We start from the raw sequence: 26765 nt of genomic DNA, 5'->3' as shown, positions 1-26765 counted from the left end.
TTGAAAATGTGGCTATCATTGGCGAAGCCAGGGAACATTTGGCTGGTCGTCAGAACTGGTGGCTTTTTATATCACTGCCAATTTACAATTTTTTATTTGACAAAAATGTCCCCATTCCGATCGTCGGAAATACCTCTTACTCACCGGCCAGAGCACATTTGGCCAATTGGCAAGCTCATGCCCTTATTTGAGATTAATCTAGCTACTTCGGATTTTTATTTGAAACAATATCCACTTTAAACTCTTATTTGAGAAAATAACTCCATTTTGGATTCTTATTAGAAATGGTCTAATCAACTTTTTAAGATCATGTGTTAGGTGTTCATCTATATTAACAAAGAGAAGGCAGATAAATATTATGGAATCCTAAATTTTCATGCAAAATTCAAATGTAATCTTTCTAGTTAATTGCCGTTAGGAATCGCTATTTTATAAGACAAAGATTCAAGAAAGGTTGAACATGTGGCACGCAACATTTGAAGATCTCAAATGGGTCGATATCAATGGTGACTCATTATTTCCATGAATCATTTCTTCGGATAGAAAAAGATTGTGTAAAAACTTACTCAAAATCTCACTTATTAGATTATATTGTGGAGGACAGAAGAATTTGCCATGATAAATCCGATCCATGCATGATATCATGAAAAGTGGATACAAATTTTCATCTCAATTCATCCTATTTCATCAAATCCGAGATGTGATATGGTTCTGAAGGATTAACTGGATATGCACAGTTTCCATAAGATTTCAATCTTTAACAAAAGTACATTTTTTAATTAATTTCATCCATTCCATGACTGGAACATGATTGGACGCGATGCCCTATTAGCAATTTCCGGTGGCGATTGGGGGAAAGTTAAAATGTCTCGCAAAGGTTTAGAACCACGCTATCATGGTTGTTAGAAAGTTCTAAGACCGAACTAGTATGAGATTGATTTGGCAATTAACCTAAATTTATGAGATTGATGGAGTTGGCCAAGTACTACCAAACCAAATGATGAAAAATCTGCTTTTTCGTATTTTTAGATTTCGTTTGTTTTGTGAAAAAAGAATAATCTGAAAAATAGTCTTAAAAGTAATTATTTTTATTGCATACAAAAATGAATGAACAAAGAATATTTTTCATCCAAAAAAATGTTTAGATATAAATTATTATCGATAATGAAATTATTTTTTATTGACTATTTCAAGTGATAGAAACATTTATTTGTATGAAAATATTTTTTAAATAATTTATTATTCACCAAATAAACGGAATCTTAATCTAAGCTAAGGTTAGGTACAATAAGATTGAATAGAAAAATGAACTATCCCAACATGTGAAGAATACAGAGGGTTAACCAAACTGAATCCGCAGTAATAAATCATAACTCCAGCATGCAAATATTCATCGTCTGCTCACCACCATCCTCTTTCTTTTAGCCCGATCAAGAACTCTCATCGTCAAGTCGATCCTGATTTTCGCCGCCTTAAAAACCGAGGCTCGAGCAGTAACTGGTAAACCTGTCGGCCTTTCTTGCTGAAGACTGCACTTGCGTCCTCTATCAGCCCGTGAGCTTAGTCGAGTGACCGTAAACCAATGGCTAAAAAGCAAAGCTGAAGGCGTTCGACGTTTCATTATGTGCACTAAGGTCCAGGCAAGAGACATCAAATTAGGAATTGATGGAGTCATCTATCCAATAAGAACATAAAAAACAAACTGGAGTGGCGCTGAAATAGTTGTAGTAGGAAGGAGGTATGTTCCGTGATTGTCCATCGTCAACTTGAAACCGTGTTGTTAATAGGAAAACTAGCTTCGACTTTAGTCTCGTCCTTAAGGGGTCCTTAAGGTCCGTTCGTTTCACAAAAAATGAGTCATTTTCGGAAAATATTTTCCCAAAAGTCATTTTCCAAGAAAATGACAATATTTTCTGGTGTTCGGAAAATATTTTCCGGTGTTCGGTGAGAAAAATATTTTCCGCTCCCAGATTGGTGAGCATGAGCATCAAGTTCGAGGCTTGCCAGATCAACGAGCGCGAGTTTGAAACACAGCTCAACTCTAAACATGAGAGAATGAAGTCACCACTTAGATAAGATGCATGTTAAAATAATCCGGAATGAGTCAATTCCATGTCAAGGAAAGGTGCTTCTTTTGTTTCATGATCTTCCCAGAAAAGTGCTAGAATGCGACGTGGTATTAAATTGAACTATTCGGATAAGACAAGAAGCTAAAATAATCAGAAACGAGTTGCTTCCACATCAATGAAAGGTGCCTATTTTATGTAATGATCTTCTCGGAAAAGTGCAGGAATGCGACATACTGATAAAATGAACTCACTCTAATAAGACGGATGCTAAAATAATCAGAAATAATTTGCTTGATCAATGAAAGGTGCCTATTTTGTGTAATGATCTTCTCAGAAAAGCACCGGAATGCGACATGTTGCTTCTGATCTTGAATAATCACACTACATTTTCTACGGCATTGTAATCACTCATCCAAGCGTGTTGCCCCGTTGACCAACTCTTCTAAATGTTTCTTTTTTTCCATTCTGTTCCTTTCTGATATCTGAGTAAGAGGCCATTTGCGAGAAAGTAAGTCAAGATGATGTATATAGATTTGCATATTCAAAGGTTGTATCATTTTCATGGCCTCTTCAAGAACATGCGCATCTAGACAAGAAAGCCAGTCTAATTGTTAACAGATTGAAATATACTGTATCCCGAGAAAACAACGGAATAAACCAAGAAAATCTGGTGCTTGGCAGTAAGCATCTGCCAACCTTGAGAATGGCATTTGTTTCCCTAACCTATTTTGCTACAAAGGCCATGAACTTCGTCGAGAATGAGGTGCTGAAGGTAAGAGACGGTTGGCAAGAAGTGAATGCTGTGAAAGAAGATTTTGACCGCATTAAAGCCATCCTACGTGATGCAGATTCACTAGAAGAGGGTAGCCAATTCATGAAAGAATCGATCAGGAAACTAAGAAATCTTGCAGATGACATTGAAGATGCTCTTGATGAGTATGAGCTACTGAAGGCACAACATCAAGGCCATGGAGTCCTTGAATTTCTACAGATGTCACATAGCTATGTAAAGAACTGGAAAGCTTGCATAAGGATCATGCTTCGGATGAGAGACATAAGTTCCAAAGTCAAAAGTATCTGTGAAGAACATCAAAAGTTTTGTTACCAGTTCAAGCAAGGTGCAGAACAAGGTTCGAGCTCCACCTCTACATCCAGCACGTGGCACGACCAGTGCGGAGATGCCCTTCTATTGGAAAAAGCCGATCTAGTGGGTATTGAAGAGCCCCAAGAGCAACTGGTGAAGCGGTTGGTGAAGGGTCCTTCTGAGAAAGAAATAATTCCAGTCGTGGGGATGGGAGGTTCGGGAAATACTACTCTCGTAAAGCAAGTCTTTGATGATCCAGCCGTGAAGAAACACTTCACAATCTGTGCTTGGGTCACTCTTTCTCCATCTTCGAGGACAGAAGAAGTCCTCAGGGACATGCTTCAGCAAATCGCTAGCAGCATCATGGAATCTGTCCCCAGTGGAACAGACACTTTAAGTTCTGATCTACTGAAAATGATGATCAGGAGCTTGCTGCAAGGAAGATCGAGGTACTTGATCATTCTCGATGATGTGTGGCGTGTTGATGATTGGGATGCTGTCAAATATGTATTTCCCAACAACAAAAATGGTAGTCGAATAATGATGACAACAAGGGATGTCAAGATAGCATCATCTTCATGCAAGGAATATGCTGGAGAGGTCTACTTCATGAAGCCTTTGCGTGCTGAACAATCATGGAAGCTTTTCTGCATGAAGACATTCAAGGGCGACTCATGTCCTTCGAATTTGAAGGAAATATGTGAAAGCATCTTGCGGAAGTGTGAGGGGCTACCCTTGGCAATTGTTGCCATCAGTGGCATCTTGGCCACAAAGGACAGCGACAAAATAGATGAATGGCATCTAGTACATCGAAGTATCCGTTCTGAAATTGATAGCAATGATAGACTGAAGAACTTGAAGAAGGTACTTTCTCTTAGTTTCAATGCCTTGCCTTACCACCTAAAACCTTGTTTCTTGCACTTGAGTGTATTCCCTACGGATAAACAGATTGAGCATATGCGGTTAATCCGATTATGGGTGGCAGAAGGACTTGTCGAAACAAAAGAGGTTAAGACACCAGAAGAAGTTGCAGAAGAGTACCTTAAGGATGTCCTAAGCAGGAGCCTCATTCAAGCGGCTGAGCTAACGAGCGATGGAAGGGTCAAGATGTATCGAGTTCATGACCTCTTGTGGGAAATTAGCAGTATGAAGTCTAAAGATCAAAACTTTGCAACTGTAGTTGATGAACAACATGCAGGATGGATGGATAGAGTTCGCCGCCTTTCAGTTCACAAAATACTTCAATCTGCACAGCAAAATGAGCCACTATGGCAACTTCGCTCTCTGTTCATGTTTGGGGTAAGCAAATCATCCTTAAATAGAGTGTTCTCTTCTGGTCTCAAACTACTCAGAATTCTAGACTTGCAAGGTGCCCCTTTGAAAAGGTTTCCAACACAAGTGATTGACTCGCATCTTCTCCGTTATCTAAATCTTAGGTGCACCAAACTCCACACACTTCCAAGTTCAATAGGAATGCTTCAGAATTTGGAGACCCTGGATCTTAAACACACATTTATTACTGTATTGCCAGCGGAAATCACAAAGCTCCACAGGCTTTGCCATTTACTGGTATATCGTTATGAAAATATTGCCTATTCGCACAGTAAGTACGGCTTTGAGACCCTTGGAGAAATTGGGGTCCTTCAATGTTTACAGAAGCTATGCTATGTAGAAGTGGATGATAAAAAAAGCCGCATCTTGATCAGAGCGATCGGGAAGTTGATCCAACTGAGAAGGTTGGGCATTCTGAAGCTGAAGAAAGAAGATGGAAGGAAGCTATGCCTATCAATTGCCAAGTTGACAAATCTCCGAGCACTGTCAGTTTCTTCTTTTAAAGATGCTGAAATTGATCTGCAAAGCATTTCTTCTCCTCCACAGTTCCTCCAAAGAGTGTTCATAACGGGAAAATTGCAGAAGTTGCCACTTTGGATTGCCAAGCTCCATAATCTTGCCAAGCTTAAACTGAAATGGAGCCACCTCGACAAAGATCCAATGTTAATCCTCCAAAGTTTGCCCAGTCTCATACACCTTGAGTTACTTCAAGCCTATGATTGGTATAAACTATGCTTCAAGGCTGAAGGGTTTAAGAAGCTCAAGATATTAGGTCTTGATTTTTTTGAGGAGCTTAGATTCATACAGGTAGAGAAAGGAGCAATGCCTTGCCTTGAAAAGTGGAGCATCCAGCGATGCAAGTGTTTGAAAAATATGCCGTCAGGAATCGAGTATCTCAGCAAGCTCAAAGTGCTGGAGCTTTTCGACATGCCTGATGAACTAATTAAGAAACTTAAACCAGAAGAACAAGATGAAGAATACGGGAAAGTCACACATATTCCAGAGCTTAGTTATGGCTACTGGAGAAATGGTGCTTGGGACGTTAAATCAGTCGAGACAGCAGCCAAGAAGAGAAGCGACCTTCCTCCTTGTTGGAAGTAATGCCTAGCAGTGTATCAAATGAAGTTCTGTTTTTATAGATTTATGCTCATGTATCCATGTACCCTGTACTTTTGTTTGGTTAAAAAGAAGTGACTTCTACTTGGTCTTGTTTATGTTGTGATAGAGTTTAAGTAATTTGATTAGAAAATACCAAAAACTTATGTAGAAGTTTGGTGTAGTTGCTTATGGTTTAAAAAATTTTGTGAACTTTCGCCAAATATGAAACCAGATCATCATCATGCTGTGAGCTTGGTAATTTGACTCCTCAAATGACTCTTGCATAGGTTGGGTCAATATAGAGAAAACGTCTCAGCAGATATCATGTTTATTTAGGGTATTGCTTATGTTATTTATTATTATTATTATTTTTAAAACTCCAACTCGAACATCTGAATAAATTGCGAATGATCAGCAATATCTAAGGAAAATCTGACAAGCAAACATTGATTATCGATGACAACTTCCAAGTGTTCTTGCAAATAAAGTTCAGAGAGTTGGAACCACTCCAGCGATGCCCTCTCTAATGATTCTGCATCTACAGCTAAATCATTGAATGGCTTTGCGCTTTGGATCTGACTTAGCATTAGGAGGTGCCAACTGACCGGGAAACAGATGGCAGCGCATATCTTTTTTTCCGGTAATCAGATGGAAACGTATTCTAAGTAGTAGATGTCACGTGCTATCTGAAAAGTCTTCGTATGCTCTCGATAAGTCGATATGTAACCTGAATTTTCATATTTCCAAGCTGCAGACTGAAATGGAAACTTCTGTTCTCTCCATCATACCTTGTTAGCTCTTTTTTGAAAAATACCATCACAAGAAATTTTACAGTTTTTCAAATATCCACGGGTCATTTCAAGCATAAACGCCATAAGGATAATCAATAGTGATAAATAAAGCATCCTGTGCTATGCACAGCTGACACAAGTACTACTGCTGTTTTAGTTATGTTTGTTTACTATTTCTGAGAGAGGGCAAGAGCAAGCAACAATTTGTTGGGCTCTGAACTCTGAAGCATTAGCAACTAGACTCTACACATCCCATCAGGGAATGATCGTAAAGCTGCATTCGTCCATCAACATGAGAAAAGAAAATTATTAACACATTATAGCTGAGACTCAGCAAAAGAGCCGTGATCTAGACATGTGAAACCATTCGACTGCCTAAGTTGAGCTTGTAGTGGCATAATGAGCAGCAACTTTCGAAGGACCAACAGCGTCTACAATTCCAGAGGAGACCTATGCTGCTACCTTCACTGTTCAAACACTTTGAAAAAAATTTATGCCATGAGAATTCATTTTAATCTCCAAAAAAGTAATCTAAAGTTGGAATCATCGATCATGAAAAAGAAAATTGAAAAAGCAATCCGACATAAACCGACATAAACCGAACCGAGGGACGCAGATTGATTCAAAGCTAATGCACATCCAAACCAAACCATTGACACTACTAATTTTCAAAAAGTTCACATAGAGCATGGTTTAATAGTACCCTTCCATTGAAATCTCGACGAAGTCGATTTTCAAGGAAAATTTGGGTAAAACCCGGTAAAAAAGTTAGGTTTCTCTAGCGCCGTTAAGGACGCGTTTGGTAACATTTTTATTTCGGGAAATAATTTTTTAACAGAAATAGTTTGTTTTTTTTTTTTTTTTTTGTTCCTGGAAAAATTTTCTTAATATAAAAACACGCTTGGTAACTGTAAAAATTTCTACTCCAGGAACATAAATGCGTTTTGTGAACTTGTATAATTTTTTTGTTTCTTTTAATTTTTCAATATTTTCATTATTTTTTTCTTTTTTTTCTTCTTTCTTCCTTTTAGCTGATCGCTAGCCTTGACCATGGCTGGTGACCTCGCTAGCTCTCGGCAAGGCCAAGCTCGAGCTCATCCAAATCTAGCGAGACCAAACTAGCCTAGCCATCGGTGAGGCTCGACCTAACCTCGTGTCGCCTTGGTGAGGTCGACCCTCGCCGATGACCTCGCCTGGCCACTAAGGCCACCGGCAAGGCTTAGTGTTGCCTAGGTGGTGCGAGGCTCGGCCTCGCCAAATCTAGCCAAGCTCAAGCTTGCCCAGCCAAGGTGAGGCTGAGCCTCGCTAAGGGCCGGTAACACTCCGGCGAGGTCGCCGGCCATGGCCGAGGCTGGCAACAAGCCAAAAGGAAAAATAAGGAAAAAAAAAAGAAGAAAAATGAGAAAAAAGAAGAAGTGTTTCTCGGAATTGTTTCGGAAAACAAGAAACAAGTTTTTTCTACTTCTTATTTCTGTTCCTGGGAACAAAAAAAATTTGTTCCCGGAAATAAAAGTGTAAACAAACGCGTTTCTGTAGAACATAAATTTGTGTTTCGGGGAACAAAAACAAAAACAAACAAATAGGCCCTAACTTGCCGTTTAGTCAAGCTACGGTGGCTTTTAAATTTTGCTTTTCCTTTCTCTCTAACCTACGGAGGATCAAAGGGAGAACGAAATAGTTCAGTCGTACCATGTTCGCAATTTTCCATTCGTGAGTATCTTACCGGAAGAAGGAAAAGAAATCGAACGAACGGCTTGACGACGAAGAAGACGTTCTCATCACTGTTCTTTGAAGCACAGAAATTCGTAGAAATTAAGTTTATATAACTCAATTATTGTAGAAGAGATATGACAAAACTAAAGAAGTATCCGATGGCCGTCTGATCTCATAGGTGTCGGGAAAATTGCGATTTTAAAATTTTAGTTTACGAGACACGAAGATCTGGCTATAAACTCTCTAATACCTTGAGAATCACTTTGATCGGAATTTATTATTATTATTATTTTTTGAGAGAGATCATGTAAGTTTTCATCTCAACCGTTGGTTCAATCATTTCTTGAAGATTTCTGGACGTTCCCACTAAAATGATCTCCGTCGTAGTCGAAAGGATCAAATCATACCTAATACATTATGATGCCTTGTGATTACAATCATTGACAATAGAGATGAAATAAATAAATAAAAAGAATGACTGTTACTTTTACTATCATCAAAAAGTGAGTTTATCAAGACGCTATCATACTGTTAGCTTTCTCTCCCTCTCTCTTTTGTCTCCATCCTCTTATTCAACTTTGAGCGGTGTGGAGGGTTTGAGTTAATCTCACTCTCCCCTCCATTCGTAATTGATTTTTCTTTGTTTTTATCTTCTTCTTCTTTCTTGATCCAGATGTGATATCTCTTTTCTTCCGTTTTAGTTCTAGATCTACACGTCTGAACTCTCGTAATCTAGTTTTAGACTTAGGAATTCTTCTCTCCAGATATAAATTTAAGAATTTAAAAATATCTTCGAGGATTCAACACCTTGTGCTCTCCTTCCCATCCAGTTTTAATGATGGTTGTAGGAACTCCGACGTCTGGCTGAACTATAGAGATCTGCTCTTTCAAAAGTTAGATTCATGTTTATTCTACCTATTCCAATTGTCTCTGTAGAGTGATGGTGTAGAGGAAGTTGAATTTAGGCGCACTCCACCGATTAGCAATGTCTTTGGCATTGGAAAATGAATTTCTAACGTGCTCATCACTAATGATGATTCTTTTTTCCTTCCTTCCCGCGTGTGCTATACTAACAATGATGCGAGATTCGATGATAGAAGAGGATTTAAACTATTTTGAGTGGCCAATTATTTTACTTGGCATATTTGTTTTTATGGAATGAATATATTCCTAAACCTGCCAATGCTTTGTTGATCATTTATTTCGATTTGTTTTACCATAAAAGTCTCTGTACTTTTCATGTATATATTTTAGTAATAAATGTAATTTTCTTTCAACTAAAAAAAAACACATTAGCGTATGAAATTAAGCTTTTTCTCGGATTACTACACTACATAAAAAGGAAAATACATAAATTGCAACCGCAAGTCGCAATTTCACAATTGAGTAGCACCATGAGAAAGCCAGTGCGCTTGTCCTGTTTTTCGATCATCTATGAAATAGCAATACTTCTTTGAAGCATTCATGTCAAGTCGGATACTCGGACACGTGTTTGACACTCTCTTTATGCTCTCTGATGCTCGAGTAAGGAATTTCAATATGCAAGTTCGGAATTCCAGCAAGTAATTCCAAAACAAGCGAAGTCATTTTTAAAAAATTTCAATAATTGAGGAATTAAGAAAAAAATCTGATTTTAACGTAAATTCATTATAGATTCTTTTATTATATTATTTATTTATGAATTTGAATTAAATTAAATTAATGAAAATAATCATAAAAATGATAATATTAAAATATACATTTAATGTAAAGCATATTAGAATTCTTATTTTTTGAAAAAAAATGATATATTAGTGTATCGTGTCATATCAAGTCGTGTGTCGCGAAGCACTTTCAATACTACGTACCTACTCATCAAGTGACTGATCAATGGAGCGATCGTTACGTAACGCATTACCTTCTTTTTTTAGATGATCTAATTTTTCAAGAATTCAATAGGAATTAGAATTAAGAGGGAATTAGAATCTCGATCTTTACTTTTCATGAGTGACGAAAATCCTACCCCAGCGACTAAGAAAGAGGGAGGAGTACGGCTTGAAACAGCAACACCTTCTCCCTTACGCAATCTCTCGATTTTAAATTATTCAAAACAAGGAAAAACGAGAGTAAAAAGACAAACAAAAATATATATATATATGTATTTTTTTTCTTTTTTTGTTCTAACTTTTCGTCCTTTTAATTTCTCCTCTATTTTTTCCAAACGCCACCCCTCGTTGGCTCGTTCCGCATCTCGACTTCAGCGCGGACAGAGTAGCCAAAAGCCACACTGAAAACCTCCGGCCATCCCACCACCACCATGGGCGGCGGCGGAGGCGACGGGCCTCCTCCAGGGAGCTCCGCGAACGGCGGCGAGTTCCTCCTCTCCTCCTCCGGCGTCCCCCCAGCCCCAGCCCCAGCCCCAGCCCCAGCCCCCGCCGCCGCCGCCGCAGCAGCAGCAGCGCCACCACCACCCGCCGCAGCCGTTGACCATCGACCCGGCCGTCGCCGCCGTGGGCCCCACGATCGGCTTCCCGGCCCGCCGCCCAACGGCCGCGACTTCTCCGCCCCGCCGTGGGCCCCCACCACCACCACGCCGCCGCCGCCGCCCCTCCACCTGTCTACCCGCACAGCTTGTTCGGGGTCGCTCCCGGAGGGAACCAATTGCCCGCGAATCATCACAATCAGGGGCCGCCGGTCGATGATTTCAGGAGGCTGGGGCTGGGAGGGTTTGACGAGAGAGGGGTGGCGCCTCACAATCTCGCTCAACAGTTGAAGCAACTGCAACTGCACCACCAGCACCAGCAGCAGCTGCAGCTGCAGCTGCAGCGTCAGCAGCAAGAGCAAAGCCTGCGGTTCGGCTCTTTTCCTCCTAAAATCATACCTTCCGAGGTTGTTTCGGTTGAAAATTCAGTTTTTGACTCTGCAAGAGAGCCTAACATGGGTTCTGGCAGTAGAGGCAGCGATAGGTTTGAGAAAAATCGGCAATTTAGTCCGCGGGGGAATTCGGGCGCCAGTGTAAATGCTGCTTGGCGTGGGAATAACGAGCTTGGAGAGCAGGAGAGGCGAGCGGTCGGGCGGGGAAAGCAGAACCACGTGGGGAATGATAGGCAAATGCCACCAGGGTTTCCAGCGAAGCCGGCTGGAAGAGGGAATTCGGGTTTTGGTAACTGGAGGATAGATTTTGAGCGTAATGTGGATGGGGAAAGGAATAATCAGAACGAGTGGAATCATAAGAACGCGAGTGGGAATTCGGGTTTTGGTAACTGGAGGATAGATTTTGAGCGTAATGTGGATGGGGAAAGGAATAATCAGAACGAGTGGAATCATAAGAACGAATTCGGGTTTTGGTAACTGGAGGATAGGATGGGGAAAGGAATAATCAGAACGAGTGGAATCATAAGAACGCGAGTTCTAATGATGGGGATGTGATAGGGAGGAAATTTCACTTCGATGATCATAGAATGCCTAGCAGAAATTCAGGGGTGACGCAGCTGAGCGAGCAGCTTGATCGCCCTGGTCCACCGACTGGGAGTAACCTTTATTCAGTTTCTGCCTCGGACATAGAGGAGTCTGCTGCTCTGCATCGTGAGGTTGTTGAGAACGATAGTAAAGGAGAAGAGGAGGGAGAGGGGGCTGCGGTGAAGAGAGCTGGTAAGTTAGGTGCTAATGAATCTGATGATTTGCTTGAGGACGAACTTGATGAGAAAAATGAGAGAAGGCAGCAACGAAGTCAACGAGAAAAGGTGACACTCTTTGTAATTCTCATTTAATATGTTTTAGTGTGTTTCTGGTGGTGTATGTTTTAGTGTGTGGGGAGGGTTTCTGAGTTGAATGTGGTGCAGATCAATCTTGTATTTAAACTGAAATCGAAGCATTTATTTATTTTTATTTTTTTTAATTTCCATAAAAAAAGTTAACTTGAGTGAAGAGCTTTTGCGATTCTTTCCTAAATAATGTGTGCTGAACTTGTAGTCAGTTGACAGCTGTAATTTTAGTTGAGGAAGCTTTTATAACTGGATAGTCTGAGGCATGTTTCTTTTTCGACTTCCTTTACGTATGCTTTAATGGCATAACTAGAATTAATTTTGTCCATATGGGGCATGATTCAAATTTCTTGCGGGCCTTGCCGTTGTGGGCGAGCAGTAGAGTGTGTCATTACGCCTGTTTGGTGCCATTTAATTTATATTACTTCTGGTGAAGATATTTAAATAAATTAAATTGTTCTTCTGATGAATTTGAATGATTTTATGTGCTTAAAAAGTAAAGAAAAGGTCATATGTGATTACTACTCAAGCAGAATGGAGGATTTTTGGTGGGGGGGCCTTTACTGTTCCAAAAAACAAGAAAAAAGATCGGGGGGTTTGATAGTTATATGGAAAGAGAAGAGCATGATGCCAGAGGTGGATTATGTCAGCTGGAAATTTAATGTGAAAAACTGGCATGATTGTGATAGGATCGATAAATGACATCATCACGAGTTCTCAAGTGGAATGATAGGTTTAATTACATCATCGGCTTTACTATTTAGAGAAATTAGGTAAGGAGTTTTGATATTCGTATATGTGGGAAGAGTGGTGTCGGATGTTGATGAGTATAGGTCATCTTTTGTTTCAATAAGTAACTTGGCATGATTGTGATAGGATCTACAATTGATGTCATCATGAGTTTACCTCAAATACGTTTTGATTGAGAAACTTGCAAATTGAATTTTGATTCTTGAACTAAATAATCTTGTGAAAAATGAATATCTAGTAATGCTGTTCGTGGGCTTTTATATCTAGTGAGAAATCAAGGGCATTTTATATATTCAGTTGATTTTACAAATTTAGTTATGATATTATTAAATTTTCCATATATAAGTAAAAATTGACATCTTACATGATTTTGTGACTTATATGCGTGTAAGCCGTTTTGTGAGACAAGAACCTGTGTTTTTCATAAGTTTCATACATGTAAGTATATTTATTGTAAAAGTCCATGTATTTTATTAACAGTGGTTAGGGGAGGTCCTTGTTTTTTTCTGACTTTTCTCATTCTTTATCATACCTTCCTGTTTAAAGAAGGATTTTTCTATGTACCTTGTATTTTTGCGTAATTTGGTCTTTGCTTCTGATATAATTTCCTTTATGCAGGATACAGACTGAATTTTATTGAAATCCCAGTTCTTCCTTTTTCCCTGATTATTATATATTTTCTCCCTATCAGGGTTTTCTCTCAATTTTTATGTTTTTCAACGCATATTTAATAAAATAACACATGCATTTTGAATCACTGCGTTAGGCATTGGAATGGTTTTTTTATTCATAGAACTCAAAAGTGTATTAAACAATTATATAGGATGGCAAACTGTAGGCTTTGTGAATTGATGAGGTAGCTTTTATTCATCCATCGTACAGGCTACATACTTCTCTCGAATATATATCAGGAAGAATTTTTGGTTTACTTAAATTTGCACATGCTATTACCAGGATTTCAGGTCAGACTCCAGAGGACAAAGGCTACTTACACAGCGAATGAGGAACTTTAAAAGTTCAATGGAGTGTCGCTGGGACATAGACAGGCTGAATGTTCCCTTTCTTGCAATTTATGATTCCTTGATACCACCTGAAGAAGAAAAGGCTAAGCAGAAGCAGTTGTTGACAATGTTGCAGAAGTTAGTCAGCAAAGAGTGGCCAGAAGCTCGGTTATACCTGTATGGATCATGTGCCAACTCTTTTGGAGTTTGCAAGAGTGATATTGATGTGTGCCTTGCTATTCAGGATGCCAACATTGATAAATCAGAGGTTATACTGAAATTAGCAGACATATTCGAATCAGATAATTTACAAGATGTGCAGGTGAATTAAATTGCTTCCTTGTATTGTAATGTCCCCATTTTTGTGATGCTAGGGGAAAATGGAATATCTGCCTTTCTGATATTTCAAATTGCAGGAGAAAATTTTGATTCTTTCACAAGAGAGTATTTTATGTGAAAACGACTTTGAAGTTGTCATGTTAAGTAATTTGTTCGAAAAGGTGCTCGAGTGTTTGCTTAGGGAAGAATATGGAGTCCCTTATCCAATTTTATTACATATGCCAACATTGTTTTGCATTTTCTTTTTGTGCTTGGTATCTCATATATCCCCCTTTTGCTTATCTTATGTTTTGTTGTGTCTGTGGACCTGTTGATGGACCTGAAGAATATTCTCATACCTTCACTTGCCACTTTGTTCTTAAATGTGATTGGTTGATACAGTTTTCTGTTGTTTTTTAGCAGTAGCACTTCTGCATAGAAGTTGTCTGCATGGACAGTAAAGGTCTTGCCATCTGACACACTACCTCGTCTTGTTAGGCGGGAGTGAAACTTTACACCCACGCTAGGTTTAATTAGCTGGAAGATGACACCTAAACATTAATTCCCTCAGGCGTCCTGAATGATTACTAGTTCTACTGCCAGCATGCTTCAGTGTACATATCACTCAGATTAATTTTATCATTTTAGACATGGTACAGTGATATGTTTGACTTGCTTTCAGGTCTACTTGCTGACACATTTTAATTCCTCAACTTGTAATTTCTTACAGGCACTAACCCGTGCTAGGGTCCCCATAGTAAAGCTTATGGATCCAGCTACAGGAATATCTTGTGATATATGCATTAACAATGTCTTGGCAGTTGTTAATACAAAGCTTCTGCGAGATTATGCCCAAATAGATGTGAGATTGCGGCAGTTGGCATTTATTGTGAAACATTGGGCGAAATCCAGAGGAGTAAATGAAACTTATCAAGGCACATTATCCAGCTATGCGTGAGTCACAGTTTGTGTTTTTTTTCTTGTTTCAATTTATTAATACAACAATTACGAAAACATCTAGGCTATGGCTGTTATGAGACTCAGTCAGCCTTGCCATGTGTTTTGGGGAACAGGGCTTTTTGAGTAGAATCCGAGGAAACTATGGTTTAGCAACTAATGAGAACGAGCTTTAGATTATATTTCCTCACTTATGTTTTTTGCTAGCCAATTGACATGTTACTCATGCAGGTATGTGCTGATGTGCATTCACTTCTTGCAACAGCGTAGACCTGCTATTCTTCCATGCTTACAGGTATGGACTGTATTTGTTTCCACGCTTTGATGAATATGATTCTCTCTCCTTGTGTTATGGCGGATGTTGTTTCTTAAAACTTTCTTGCTTGACTTATATCCTCTGTCTCTCTTCATAAGTTCTCCTTTCTAGAATTGTTCTACTAATGCTGTCCCATGTTTCCCAAATCTTGAAATATCTGACTCATTTGTTAATGAGGAGTTTGTGGCATATTGAAATGATATAAATGGACAAACTTCTTCCTTCTTCAGTGTCATCACTTTTACTGTCAACATTTTGTTTATCCCTTATGTTTAATGTTGTAAGCTGTTGAATCCTATCCAACTGTTTTCCTTATATGTGAATGGCACATTGACAGTGGATGAGATGGTGAAATAGCTGAAATGGCACACTGATTTTTATTCAATTCTGATGTAGGGTTGATGTAATGTTGCTAGGCAGCAGTTTTCTTTATGAAGGGAATGCAGTATTCCTTGACCACTCATTCGTGTTCTCTTCAATAAATTCTGTTTTGTTCAATCATCCTTTCTCGAGTCCTTCTACCTTCTTTGCAATGTTTTGCTGTCCGAACTTTTGAATTTTTGCCTTCTAGATGGAGAGTTGATTGGTTTTATTTGGGAGATGGTACTGTATTACATATTTATAAGCTTATTCTACCTGTGTGAATGAAGTTACGATATCATTGTTAAACATCTTAGTTGTGCAATTGGATTTCATGACGTCATATGTCTTTCTGCTAATGCAGGAGATGGAGGCAACCTACGCTGTCACTGTTGATAATATAGAATGCGCTTTCTTTGATAAAGTGGAGAAGCTCCGTGACTTTGGATCACGTAACAGGGAAACCATTGCGCAGTTGGTGTGGGCATTTTTTCACTATTGGGCATATTGTCACGATTACACAAATACCGTCATATCCGTTCGCACCGGAAGCTTGCTCAGGTGAGATTTAGATATTGGGTTCTGATGAATCTGGTCACAGTTAGCGGAATTATCATGTATCATGCCTAATTTGTGCAGCAAGCGGACTAAGGACTGGACAAGGAGAATCGGGAATGATCGGCATCTGATCTGCATAGAAGATCCATTTGACGTGTCGCATGACCTGGGAAGAGTGGTGGACAAGTTCAGCATTAAAGTACTGAGGGAAGAGTTTGAACGTGCTGCTGAGATCATGCAGTACGATCCGAACCCCTGCGTGACTCTGTTCAAACCATACAGTGCCTCATAAACGCGATGCTTAATTTATAAGCCAGGTTGATTTGTAAATCTCATGCATCTTATCTAACCTGTAAAAAGCCCTCTCTTTTCTAGATTTTGATTGGGACCTTGCCTTTGTTCATAGTCTGTGTTCAGAGTATGATTGCCTTTTTTAGTTTTTGCTCATGGACTTCTCCATCAAGGTTTTATGGGTTGTGTCAATTGTAATATTTAATAAGACTTGTCTACATAAAAGCCCTTTAGAATGATCTTTATCCTTATCTTATATATTTTCTATGGCAAATAAAAGTTATTTTTATCTCAGTTTTCTCCATGTTATCATGAGAGGGGAAAATTGTCCAAAAAGTTCTACATTGCACTTTTGCTAATTCAATGTTAATTTTTTTAATTTTATGAATTGAGTCTTAAACATTTTCATTTCTTATTAATTAAGTTTATTCGGCTAATTTTGGCTAGAATTCGTTGACGTGGACACTGGTCGCCTTACGTGGCACAGTTGGTGCTAATGTGGGCAAAATTTAGGAATAAGTGTTACAGAATTCTTAAAACTTATTACAAAAATGCAATTGATTCCTAAAACTTGCAAAAATGCAATTAAGTCCTAAAACTTGTCAAATTGTTTAAATCTTAAATCAAGTCTTAAACTTAACGCCGTTAGCATTTTCCATTAAAAATACTAACATGGAATTTTAAATAATTTTTTTATTTTCCACGTGAATTTTTTAATTATCTTTTATTCCATTTTTAAAATTAGATTTTAAAACTAAAAAGAAAAATTAAAATTTATTTTAAAAATTGCTTTAAAAAAAAAATTAGCGGTTCCTTCCCCCACCGCCGCCGCCCATCGTTGGAGGGGCTAGCACGATGCCGCCCAGGCAAAAGGGTGGCCTTGACCCTCGCCGCCCCGGGCAACAACCGTGCCCACCTTAGGCGAGGCCTCGTTGGCCCTTGCTTGGGGCCGGCCACCCTTGCCCAAGGCCAGCAACCGTCGCCGACCTCTTCGGCAATGGTCGACAACGGCGGCAAGGGGAGCCGCTGATTTTATTTTCTTCTTCTTTTTAAATAAATTTTAAAAATAAAATTTATCTTTTTTTTTTTTTTTTTAAATCTATTTTTTTTAAATTGAATAAAAATAATTTTAAAAAATCCATGTGGAAAATAAAAAAATTATTTAAAATTTCCACAAAGATTTTTAATGAAAAAAGCTAACGGTGTTAATTTTAGGACTCAATTGAAATAATTTAATAAATTGTAAAACTTGATTGCATTTTTCGTAGTTTTTAACTCAATTATATTTTCGTAATGTTTTTGTGACTTCTACATCACTAATCCCTAATATTTATTATTTTTTAAATATTTTCAATTTTTTTAAAGTATATTTTAATTTTTTTTTCCTCTCTTATTCTTCTACCGGTAACAATTGGCTAGAAACTATGAGTGACAATGATCAGCCTCGCGAACCTCACATGAGGTTGCCTTTGCCGAGATTTGGCGAGGGACAACCTCACCAACCTTAGGAGAGGCCCACTAGAGGCCCACGAGGTAAGCCTCGTCAGCCTCACACAAGGTTGCCCTCGCCAGGATCTAGTAACGGACGACCTCACGAGCCTTGGACAAGTCTTGCCCTTGCTAGATTGGGTGAGGCCGACCCTCGCCCTTTAGGGGTATCAAAAACCCGACCCAACCCCACGATCGACCCGAAACACATTAACACCCCTCCAAACAAGCCAACAAACACAAACTTGTTTCGTGTTCAGGTGTTTTGGAAAACCCCTCCCCTTCGGCTTCTTCTCCAACGACTGCGCCTTCTCGTGGATTCCGCTGCCGCCCTACGTTCGACGCGCCTCGCCGTCGCCGTCGCCGTCGCCGTCGCCACCCCTCGTCTCAACGTCGGAACCCTAGCCGTCGCCGAATCAGTCGATCGTCGCCGTCCAGGTCTCCATCTCTCGTCTCAACGCCGGAACCCTAGCCGCCGCCGATTCCTATTGTTTTAGTGGGAAAACGCTGGAGCTGTGGCTTTCGGTTTTTCCTCGGAGTCGGGAGAAATTCTGCCGCGACTTCTCGCGCGCGCGTTTACATGACGGCTTGACGATCCAGGGTCTTTAAATTCGTCGGCAGGCGTCGGTCAAATCGGGAAGCTCGCGACAAAGACGGGTGGAGTTTAGACGCCCAGGAAAAAGAAGCAAGAAAGGAAAGCTCTGTTCACGAACCCGGAAGAAACAGAGGGTCGGACTTGGAGCTCTTCTCGTTCTTGGTAAGGTTTCGTTCTTCAGACGCCATCTCTGCTCCTTTTTTTGGTTTCTTGGATGCTTATCTTCAATTGGTGTTTCTTTCTTTCTTTTGGGTATATCGTGGTTTTGCGGTGTCTTGACTCTCGTCTGGTGCTCTGGTTCTTGGTTCTTGGTTCTTGGTTCTTTCCCGTTGTTCTTGAAGTTCGTGAACAGAACAGGGAGGGTCAGCGTTCCGGAGGGGGTGATTGGGTCAGTTTTATTGGGAATTTCTCTGTATGCTAAACTATTGGCGGGGAAGAGTATTCCTTTTCCGGACTCGCTTGCTACAAGCAGAATCTGGGACTTCTTTTGGGTCTCGGAACTGTCATGCTTTTGCATAAAGCTTGTTAATTTGCTGCGATAAAACTTGACCTAAGCATGTGTTGCAGAAACCCACATTTTTTGTTTTAAACGTTCTCTGCTCTGGAGTTAAGCTGATGTAGGTTCCACTTTTAATGGAGTTTGAGGTTATATATCTCTGGCTTTATTTACTCAATCCATGTTTCCTTTTTTGCAGGTTATGAAGCACCAAAACTGAGGTAAGCTGTCGTCAAATCCCATCCCACTGGCTGGAATTAGAGAACAATCCCTCTCCATAACTCCAGTTGGTCACCTTAGTCTTGAGTCTTGACCAGTATGTTTGTTCTTGTCCATGATCGCATTTATGCGCGCTTGTGTAACATATCTAGCTACGTTTACTGAAAGCGACTTTGCTCATATTGGGTTTCATTGTCTTTCTGAGCAGAGACCAGCGACACACTTAAACTCCGTCTCAAGGACATTGGGTCAGAACTTTCTTGGCCTATTGGTAGAATTAAAGAAGCACTTTCAGAATTAAATGGTTTAACACTATACTTCTTTTTTTCTTTTTTTTTTTTCTTTTTTGGTCAGTTTAACACTATACTTCATCTATAAAGATTGAGAAGCTTCGTGATGAAGAACTGCAGCCTCAAATTCTCAAGCTTTTAAAAGGGTTTAATCAACCCCATTAAAAAAAAAAATGCGAGAAACATTAGACCATCTAATGTGTTTCGGTTCAATCGACCCATTGACCCAAGTCGGGTCGACCCTACCCATTGACACCCCTATCGCCCTTACTCAAAGCAAGCGAGAGGTGACCTTGCCCAAGGCCCATGAGGTCATCCCTCACTAAATACTAGCGAGAGCGAGCCTTGCTTGAGGCTAGAGAGCCCGTTGCTGGTTCTCAGGGACCCACTCAATCACAAGCTTTGGTTAGTTGCACAAGGCTGGGCAATCGATAGAAAATAAAAATAAAAATATATTTAAAAAATGCAAAAAATAATTATAAAATAATAAATTTTGTCCACTTCAGTTGGTTGTGTTATGTAAGATGACCGAATGCTCATATCAACAAATTCATAAAATTACAATATTAACAAATTCTAGTTAAAATTGGCCGAATTAACTTAATTGGCAAGAAGTGAAAAATTTAGAATTCAATTAACAAAATTAATTAATAAAAATGTAATAAATTTAGAACATTTTGCATAATTTTCCTCACTCAAGTGTGCCAACACAATAGTGATATATCATTAGAGATATGCCCACTAGCAAAGATAGTCCCTTTTCACCTATTAAAGAGGTGTCTATGTGCATTTTCTAACTATTCACTAGAAACCTTTAGTAAAGAAAATATCAAATGCTAATAGTGAAAATAGGGTTGCCAAATCTTCTAAAAAATTATCCAAAAAACCATAAACCTGTTATATCTTTTGTCAATTCAGTTATAATTTTTTTAATTTTATCATTTGAATTTTAAACATTTTCCATTCGATTAATTTTGATTGAAAATTGCCAACTTGAATTTCAATCATACTATGCGGCATGATTATTCCTAATATGGACAAATTTTGTAAAATTTTAATAATTTGTTAATTTTTTTTCTTTTTTTTTTTTCCTTCTCCTCTTTTCCTTCTTTTCTTTTCCTTTTTCCCCCATTTTCTCCTATTTTTTTCTCTGCAAGCCATTGCCAAGCCTGGGCCAATGAGAGCTACCTTTACCTAACTTGCTAGATTGGGCAAGGCCAACCCTCGCCCTCGCTTGAAGCAAGCGGGGGTCACCTCGCCCAAGGCCCATGAGGTCGTCCCTCACTATATACCAACGAGAATGGAGCCTTGCCCGAGGCCAGCAAGGTCACCCCTCGCCAATTCTCAGCGAGACTGACCCTCCCCAATTGCAAGCTATGGCCAATCATCGAAGGCTGGGCAACTTAGAGGAAAAAAATAAAAATACATTTTTAAAATTCGAAAAAAATTTAAAAAAATAAGAAATTTTGTCCACATCAGTTGGTTGTGTTATGTAAGATGACCATCGTTCATGTTAGTAAATTTCAGTCAAAATTGACCGAATAGACTTAATTGGCAAGAAGTAAAAAGATTTAGAATTAAATCGGCAAAATTAAAAAGTTTATGACTGAATTGGCAAAAATGTAATAAATTTAAAACTTTTTGGATAACTTTTCCACATGGGAGTGTGCCAACATGATAGCCAAATATCATTAGAGATGCCCACCAGCAAAAATAGTCCCTTTTCACCTATTAAAGAGGTGTCTATGTGCATTTTCTAACTATTCACTAGAAACCTTTGGTAACAAAAATATCAAATGCTAATAGTGAAAATAGGGTTGCCAAATCTTCTAGAAAATTATCCAAAAAACCATAAACCTATTATACATTTTTGTCAATTCAATTATAAACATTTCAATTTTATCAATTAAATTTTAAACATTTTCCATTTGATTAATTTTGATTGAAAATTGCCAACGCGAATTCTAGTCATACCATGTGGCACGATTATCGCTAATATGAACAAATTTTGTAAAATTTTAACATTTTGTTAAATTTTTTTCCTTTTTTTTTCCTTTTTCCTTTTTCCTTCTTTTCTTTTTCCTTTTTCCCCATTTTCTCATTTTTTTTTTCTCTGCAAGCCATTGCCGAGCCTAGGCCAATGAGGGCTACCTTTACCTACCTTGTCAAGGGCCACCCTCACCAAATAGGGTGATGGCGGCCCACGCTTGGCCAAGCCAGGGCGACTGTCGCCTAAAGCTGGTGACTTCCGTCAGCCATTGATGAGGCTCGGCGGTGGCGGACAGAGGAGGGATAAAGGAAAAAAAACTGATAGAATTCTGAAAAAAAAAAAAATATATAAAAACATAAAAATATTATTAAAAATTTCAACACTCGCCATGTCACGTAGTCATCCAAGTTAGCAATTTATGGAAAAAAAAATTGATCAGATGAATCTAATTTGCAAAACGTGAAAATATTTATGATTTAATTAGCAAAATTGAGAATTTCAAAGCTAAATAAGCAAAATATAATATATATAGAGATTTTTTTTACAGTCTTATGTTTTTCACGGAAAACGTCACGTTAAGCTATGGTTTTCTTTCTGTAGAGAATTCGTGGGGTGCACTCTGTCTGAAAAGTACCTCTCCTTTTTTTTTCTTTTTTCTTTTTCCAAAGAAACTAACAAGTATTTTTACATAATTTTGTGCTCAGACCGGTTTCTTTTGGGGAACTTCTATAATCTGGTCTGGCAATTTATGGGACGGCTCCCGTACGTCTACTGGACGGTTGGATTAAAAGGAGAAAATCAATTGTCAAGTGATTTTAGGAAGCAAAAAAAAAAGTCATACGGGCCTAATTGGAGATGCACTTGCATGATTTTTTCAGCCAAAAATGTGAAAATGAATTCCCAATTTAAGGACATATGGTCCATAAAATTAAAAATATGTTATTATTTGTTAGGTAATATCCAATGTTAATTATTAATGATATCTAATCTTACTTTATATTCATTCAAGATAAATTGAGGGTTGTCAAATCATCTAAAAAGCATATTTAGCCAGTTCAAAAAAAGAGAGTGTAGTGAGGGGTGCTATAAAGCAAGAGAGCTAAAGCTGTCCTCTTCTCAACGAAAGTTGAGAATAATTACAACCTACTATCGAAGAAAGTGTCTTTCCAAAATCACCCGAACCACCTTCTCACTCTAATAAATGGCCTTAGGGACCCTTCCTCGATAAGAATATATACGAGACTAAATCTGAGTAGCAGAATTCACGTAGTGAATTTAGAAAAAAAAATGAATAAGCGCTTTATTACGATTTCTTCTTCAGTCGATTGGAGTTTCAATTGATTTAGTTTACCTGAAGCACCCATAGAAGCTCTAGTTTTCCAAATGGAGCCACAGATAGGAGGATGGAAAGATACGACTAATTTCACTGTGGCATCCCTAGACGATATCAAGGTCGTCTTAGGGATAGAGTTTTTAGATACCAAACCAAGTCATTCCTACGCCATACTTAGGCACCTTAGGCATCATGGATGAAGAAAGACCAGGCATAATTCCAAGTCCTAACGTGTAGACTGGTGTTCCCACTTTATCTGCCTTTTAGCTTGTCAAGGGAGTCAAGATGGACGGAGAAACCTTTGTGGCCCACCATTTGTTAAACCCCGCCCACCCTCTCGAACTATAGGGGTTCCTCTTTAGACTCCAAGACTTGAGTTTCTTTTTCGATTGTAATTCTTCAAGGGTAGTGGGTTCCGTCACCAGGGTGTCCGGGTCGAGGGGTGCAAATGTAAGAATTGTCTAATTAATAGATTCGGTATACCTACTTTCAACATTTTATGGCACGGCTAGACTCTTTGTGGTGTCAAGTCATAAAAGCTAAATATTTCCCATCCAATAGCCTTTTCAAAGCTAAACCCACATATGAGGTATTTGTCGCCTAGAAATCCATTTTAGCCATGCTAAAAGGAATAGCCCGAGTTAGTGGCAATAGGCTAGTTAGTGCTATTCTCCATCCTTTACTTTAGACGCATAGAAGAATGTCACAGAAAATAATGACTAATCTTAACCTAGTAAGAAAGTAGAAGCATGGTCCCTGTTTAGCTACATAATTCTCTTTCAAAATTAATTAGGCTCATATTCAAAGTATATATAGATATAGATTAGTAGCGTGGCGTCACCTCATTCTTTCTGGAAAAACAAATTAATAGCTAGAAAAATTCTAAACGGTAATTACCCGAAACCATTTTCGACTTTACACTGTCCCAAAATTTCCCAAATCGATGTCACTATCCCAATTTTACTTTCCAGTTTCCACTGAAATTCATCCCAATTTGGTCGTCTCACGTGACATCCATCGGGTCTTGCCACGTTAACCGACCCCGCCCCCCCAAACCCGACAAAACATGGGAACAATTATTAACGGCCAGATCGAAGGTAAAATTCCGACAGGGGGAAAAACGGGAACGGTCGGTACAGTTTCCAAATCATCGTTGTCCTCATCACTGTCCGAACTCTATCACCACCGAACTTCCCCGCCCCGACCGCAGCCGACAATCGACGGCGATGGAGCCGCCCCTCCGCGACCTCCCGCAGCTCCTCGTCATCAACCCGCCGGCTTTCTTCAACTACGGCGACCCGTTCGCCGCCAAGTTCGCCGTCCTCCGCGCCTGGGAGTCCCCGCTCCCGCTCCCCGGCTTCCTCTCCGCCCACGCCCAGTCCGCCCGGGCCCCCCTCTGCTCCGGCGCCACCCGCGTCACCGCCGCCCTCCTCGACCTCCTCCCCCTCCCTCCGTTTCGTCGTCACCACCAGCGCCGGCCTCAACCACATCGACCTCCCCGAGTGCCGCCGCCGCGGGATGGCAGTCGCCAACGCCGGCGAGGTCTTCTCCGACGACGTCGCCGACGCGGCCGTCGGGCTGGCGCTCGCCGTGCTTCGGAGGGTCTCGGCCGCCGATCGGTTCGTGCGGTGGGGGCTCTGGGCTGAGGAGGGGGACTTCGCTCTAGGGTCGAAGGTCGAATTTTATCCTTCTTCTCCGTTGCTTTCGTATGCTTGTCCTCTCTCGTTTTGGTAGGAAATTGGGCGATCGAGATGACGTAACAGGAAGATTTGGAGAACCATTCGTTCTTGAAAATGACTAAAAAGAGTGTAGGAGTAAGTACTGGGAACAAATCAATCGCCGTTGACGGAACCAATCACGTTTTAAGATGCCATTTTTGCAGAATGCAGTGCTTTCGTTGTGTGGTTTTTCTGATCTGTACATAGGTGACAACTTCGGAGGAGGTCTGTTGTTGATGTCTCCAATGGGTATGGGTAATCGGCTCTAGAAGTAGAATCTAGTCTGACCGCTTGTTGTTGTTGTTGCTCAGTCGGTTTCTGATGAATCAGATAATATTTCCGAATCAGCTGTGTTCCTTCCACTTCTTTCATGGCCTGGGGTAGGCTTCTGATAATAGAAAAACTAGAATTGGGTGAGCTAGACCAGAATTGGGAAGTAAGTGCATAGATGGCAATTTTTCCTTATTTATGGACTTGGAACTCAGATCTAATCTCCCATTGTTCCTCATTAGCTCAGTGGTAGAGCGGTTGATTGTTAACTGACTGGTCATAGGTTCAAATCCTACTTGGGGAGATCTGATTCATTTGGATTAAAGTCATTTCGAATTAAAGACTTCAGAATGAAAGGGTTCACTTTGACTGTTAAGAGTAGGTAATGTAGTTCGTATGGTTTTCACATTTTTTTATGCCATTTTTGCCAAATGTAGTGCTTTCATTGTGTGGTTTTTGGAAAAGTAATTCGCATGGTTTAGAATCCAGGTAAGGTTAATTGGCCGGGTTGGTCAATGCTTGATAGATTAGACCTTGTGCGTATAATAGACTCGAGTTCTGGCAAAAACATCTCTATAGTGATGTAGTTACCTCTACTTCTGCCCTGGTAATTGGCTGGTTAATTGGCTGGTTTCAGTGAGATGGAGCAATTCCATCACTTGATGAGATTAGTGTGGGTTCTTAAATTAAAAGACTTGAATACCAAGGAACAAAAGAAATGTGAAAGAGCACAGAGTTGTTTTCTGGACCAGGATCCCATTTCTTTTTTCCTTCTCTCTTTGCTGCTAACAAAAGAACTGTTGATGGACTAAATTGCATATATGTGTCGTGTGAATTATGGATTAGAGCTATTTTTGGATTTATCGTCATTTGATACCGTCTTGGGATTGAAGAGAAGATTCAAAAAGAGTTTATATTTCATCATGTTTGTTGTTTACTCAATCAAAGAACCATATATTTCAAGGATTCTCATTTAACTTCGATTAATTGTGGCATCAGTTGGCAGGCAAGCGAGTTGGTATTGTTGGACTTGGCAGTATCGGGTTACAAGTTGCAAAAAGGCTCGAGGCTTTTGGATGTCCTGTATCATACAACTCTAGGACAAAGAAGCCATCTGTTTCATATCCCTTTTATGCAAATGTTTATGAACTCGCAGCAAACAGTGATATTTTCATCATCTGCTGTGCCCTAACTGAGCAGACTCACCATATGATTGATAAGTCGGTCCTTTTGGCTCTTGGAAAAGATGGAATTCTCATCAATGTTTGCCGTGGTGCCATTATTGATGAGAAAGAATTGGTTCAGAGTTTGGTGCGAGGAGAAATCAGAGGTGCTGGTTTAGATGTGTTTGGGAATGAGCCCAATGTTCCTGAAGAACTGCTCTCACTGGATAATGTCATCCTATCGCCGCATGTAGCTGTCTTCACCGAGGAATCTTTTCAGGATTTGGCTGAACTTATGATTGCAAATTTGGAAGCCTTCTTCTCAAACGAACCTTTAATTACACCGGTCATTGATGAATGATGAAGAACTTAGTTTGAGTTGTCATGTTACCCTTTAACTACATTACATCTCACTCTGGAGTACTCATTTCGGGTGTTTGCTGTATGTTCCCACTAGTTTTCTCTGTAGAAATTCCTCATGTAAGTGTATGGTTCTGATGTCAAGTGTGTAAAATTTTCAATTAGCTCAATTGTTAAATCCTCCCTGTGAGGCACTGTTTGTCACAGCACCCGTCCCTCTTCTGCTGGCACAATGTATTTTGCTTCTGTGATAGTATTCTGTTGCCACACCGCGCTATTTTGTGTTAACGACAATCCATTGCGGTCTGTATTTTGACTTGTATTGAAGCTAGGGAAATTATTACTTGACAAGCGAAAATTATCTGTGTAACTACCGCTGGGGTAAACTAAATTGCACGCTTCACGGTGGAATGAACAAACCATGCCCAAACTCTTTAAGCTTCCTATAAGACAAAATATTTG

General features: G+C 39.6%; 2 protein-coding genes, 1 long non-coding RNA gene and 1 pseudogene across 3 annotated transcripts; all 4 read left to right on the top strand.

Moving 5' to 3' along the window:
* The first annotated feature begins 2811 nt into the window (after positions 1 to 2811).
* On the top strand, positions 2812 to 5586 carry LOC104443251 (disease resistance protein RPM1). The gene has a single exon (XM_010056585.2). The coding sequence runs from the start codon at positions 2812 to 2814 to the stop codon at positions 5584 to 5586; it is 2775 nt and encodes a 924-aa protein (XP_010054887.2).
* A 4697-nt stretch (positions 5587 to 10283) lies between these two features.
* Positions 10284 to 16630, top strand: LOC104442222 (UTP:RNA uridylyltransferase 1). Its single transcript, XM_039311374.1, is given in 8 exon segments — positions 10284 to 10566; positions 10569 to 11357; positions 11429 to 11809; positions 13535 to 13903; positions 14630 to 14853; positions 15088 to 15151; positions 15897 to 16093; positions 16172 to 16630. Coding segments are annotated over 8 exon segments (2418 nt in total). The 5' UTR covers positions 10284 to 10383; the 3' UTR covers positions 16383 to 16630.
* Positions 16631 to 18092: 1462 nt separating this feature from the next.
* LOC104442221 lies at positions 18093 to 19489 on the top strand. Its single transcript, XR_725064.3, has 2 exons — positions 18093 to 18626; positions 19160 to 19489. It is a non-coding gene; the product is annotated as an uncharacterized LOC104442221 (long non-coding RNA).
* Positions 19490 to 23868: 4379 nt separating this feature from the next.
* On the top strand, positions 23869 to 26578 carry LOC104442220 (annotated as a pseudogene).
* The last annotated feature ends 187 nt before the right edge of the window (positions 26579 to 26765 follow it).

The sequence above is a fragment of the Eucalyptus grandis genome, chromosome 4 (genome assembly GCF_016545825.1).
Source record: "Eucalyptus grandis isolate ANBG69807.140 chromosome 4, ASM1654582v1, whole genome shotgun sequence".
NCBI lineage: Eukaryota > Viridiplantae > Streptophyta > Magnoliopsida > Myrtales > Myrtaceae > Eucalyptus > Eucalyptus grandis.
Note: the sequence above shows the minus strand (reverse complement) of the source record. Positions and strands in the feature narration are given on the sequence as shown.

Bases quoted from the DNA above. Each gene is read 5' to 3' on its own strand.
- LOC104443251 (XM_010056585.2), top strand. From the start codon at position 2,812: ATGAACTTCGTCGAGAATGAGGTGCTGAAGGTAAGAGACGGTTGGCAA.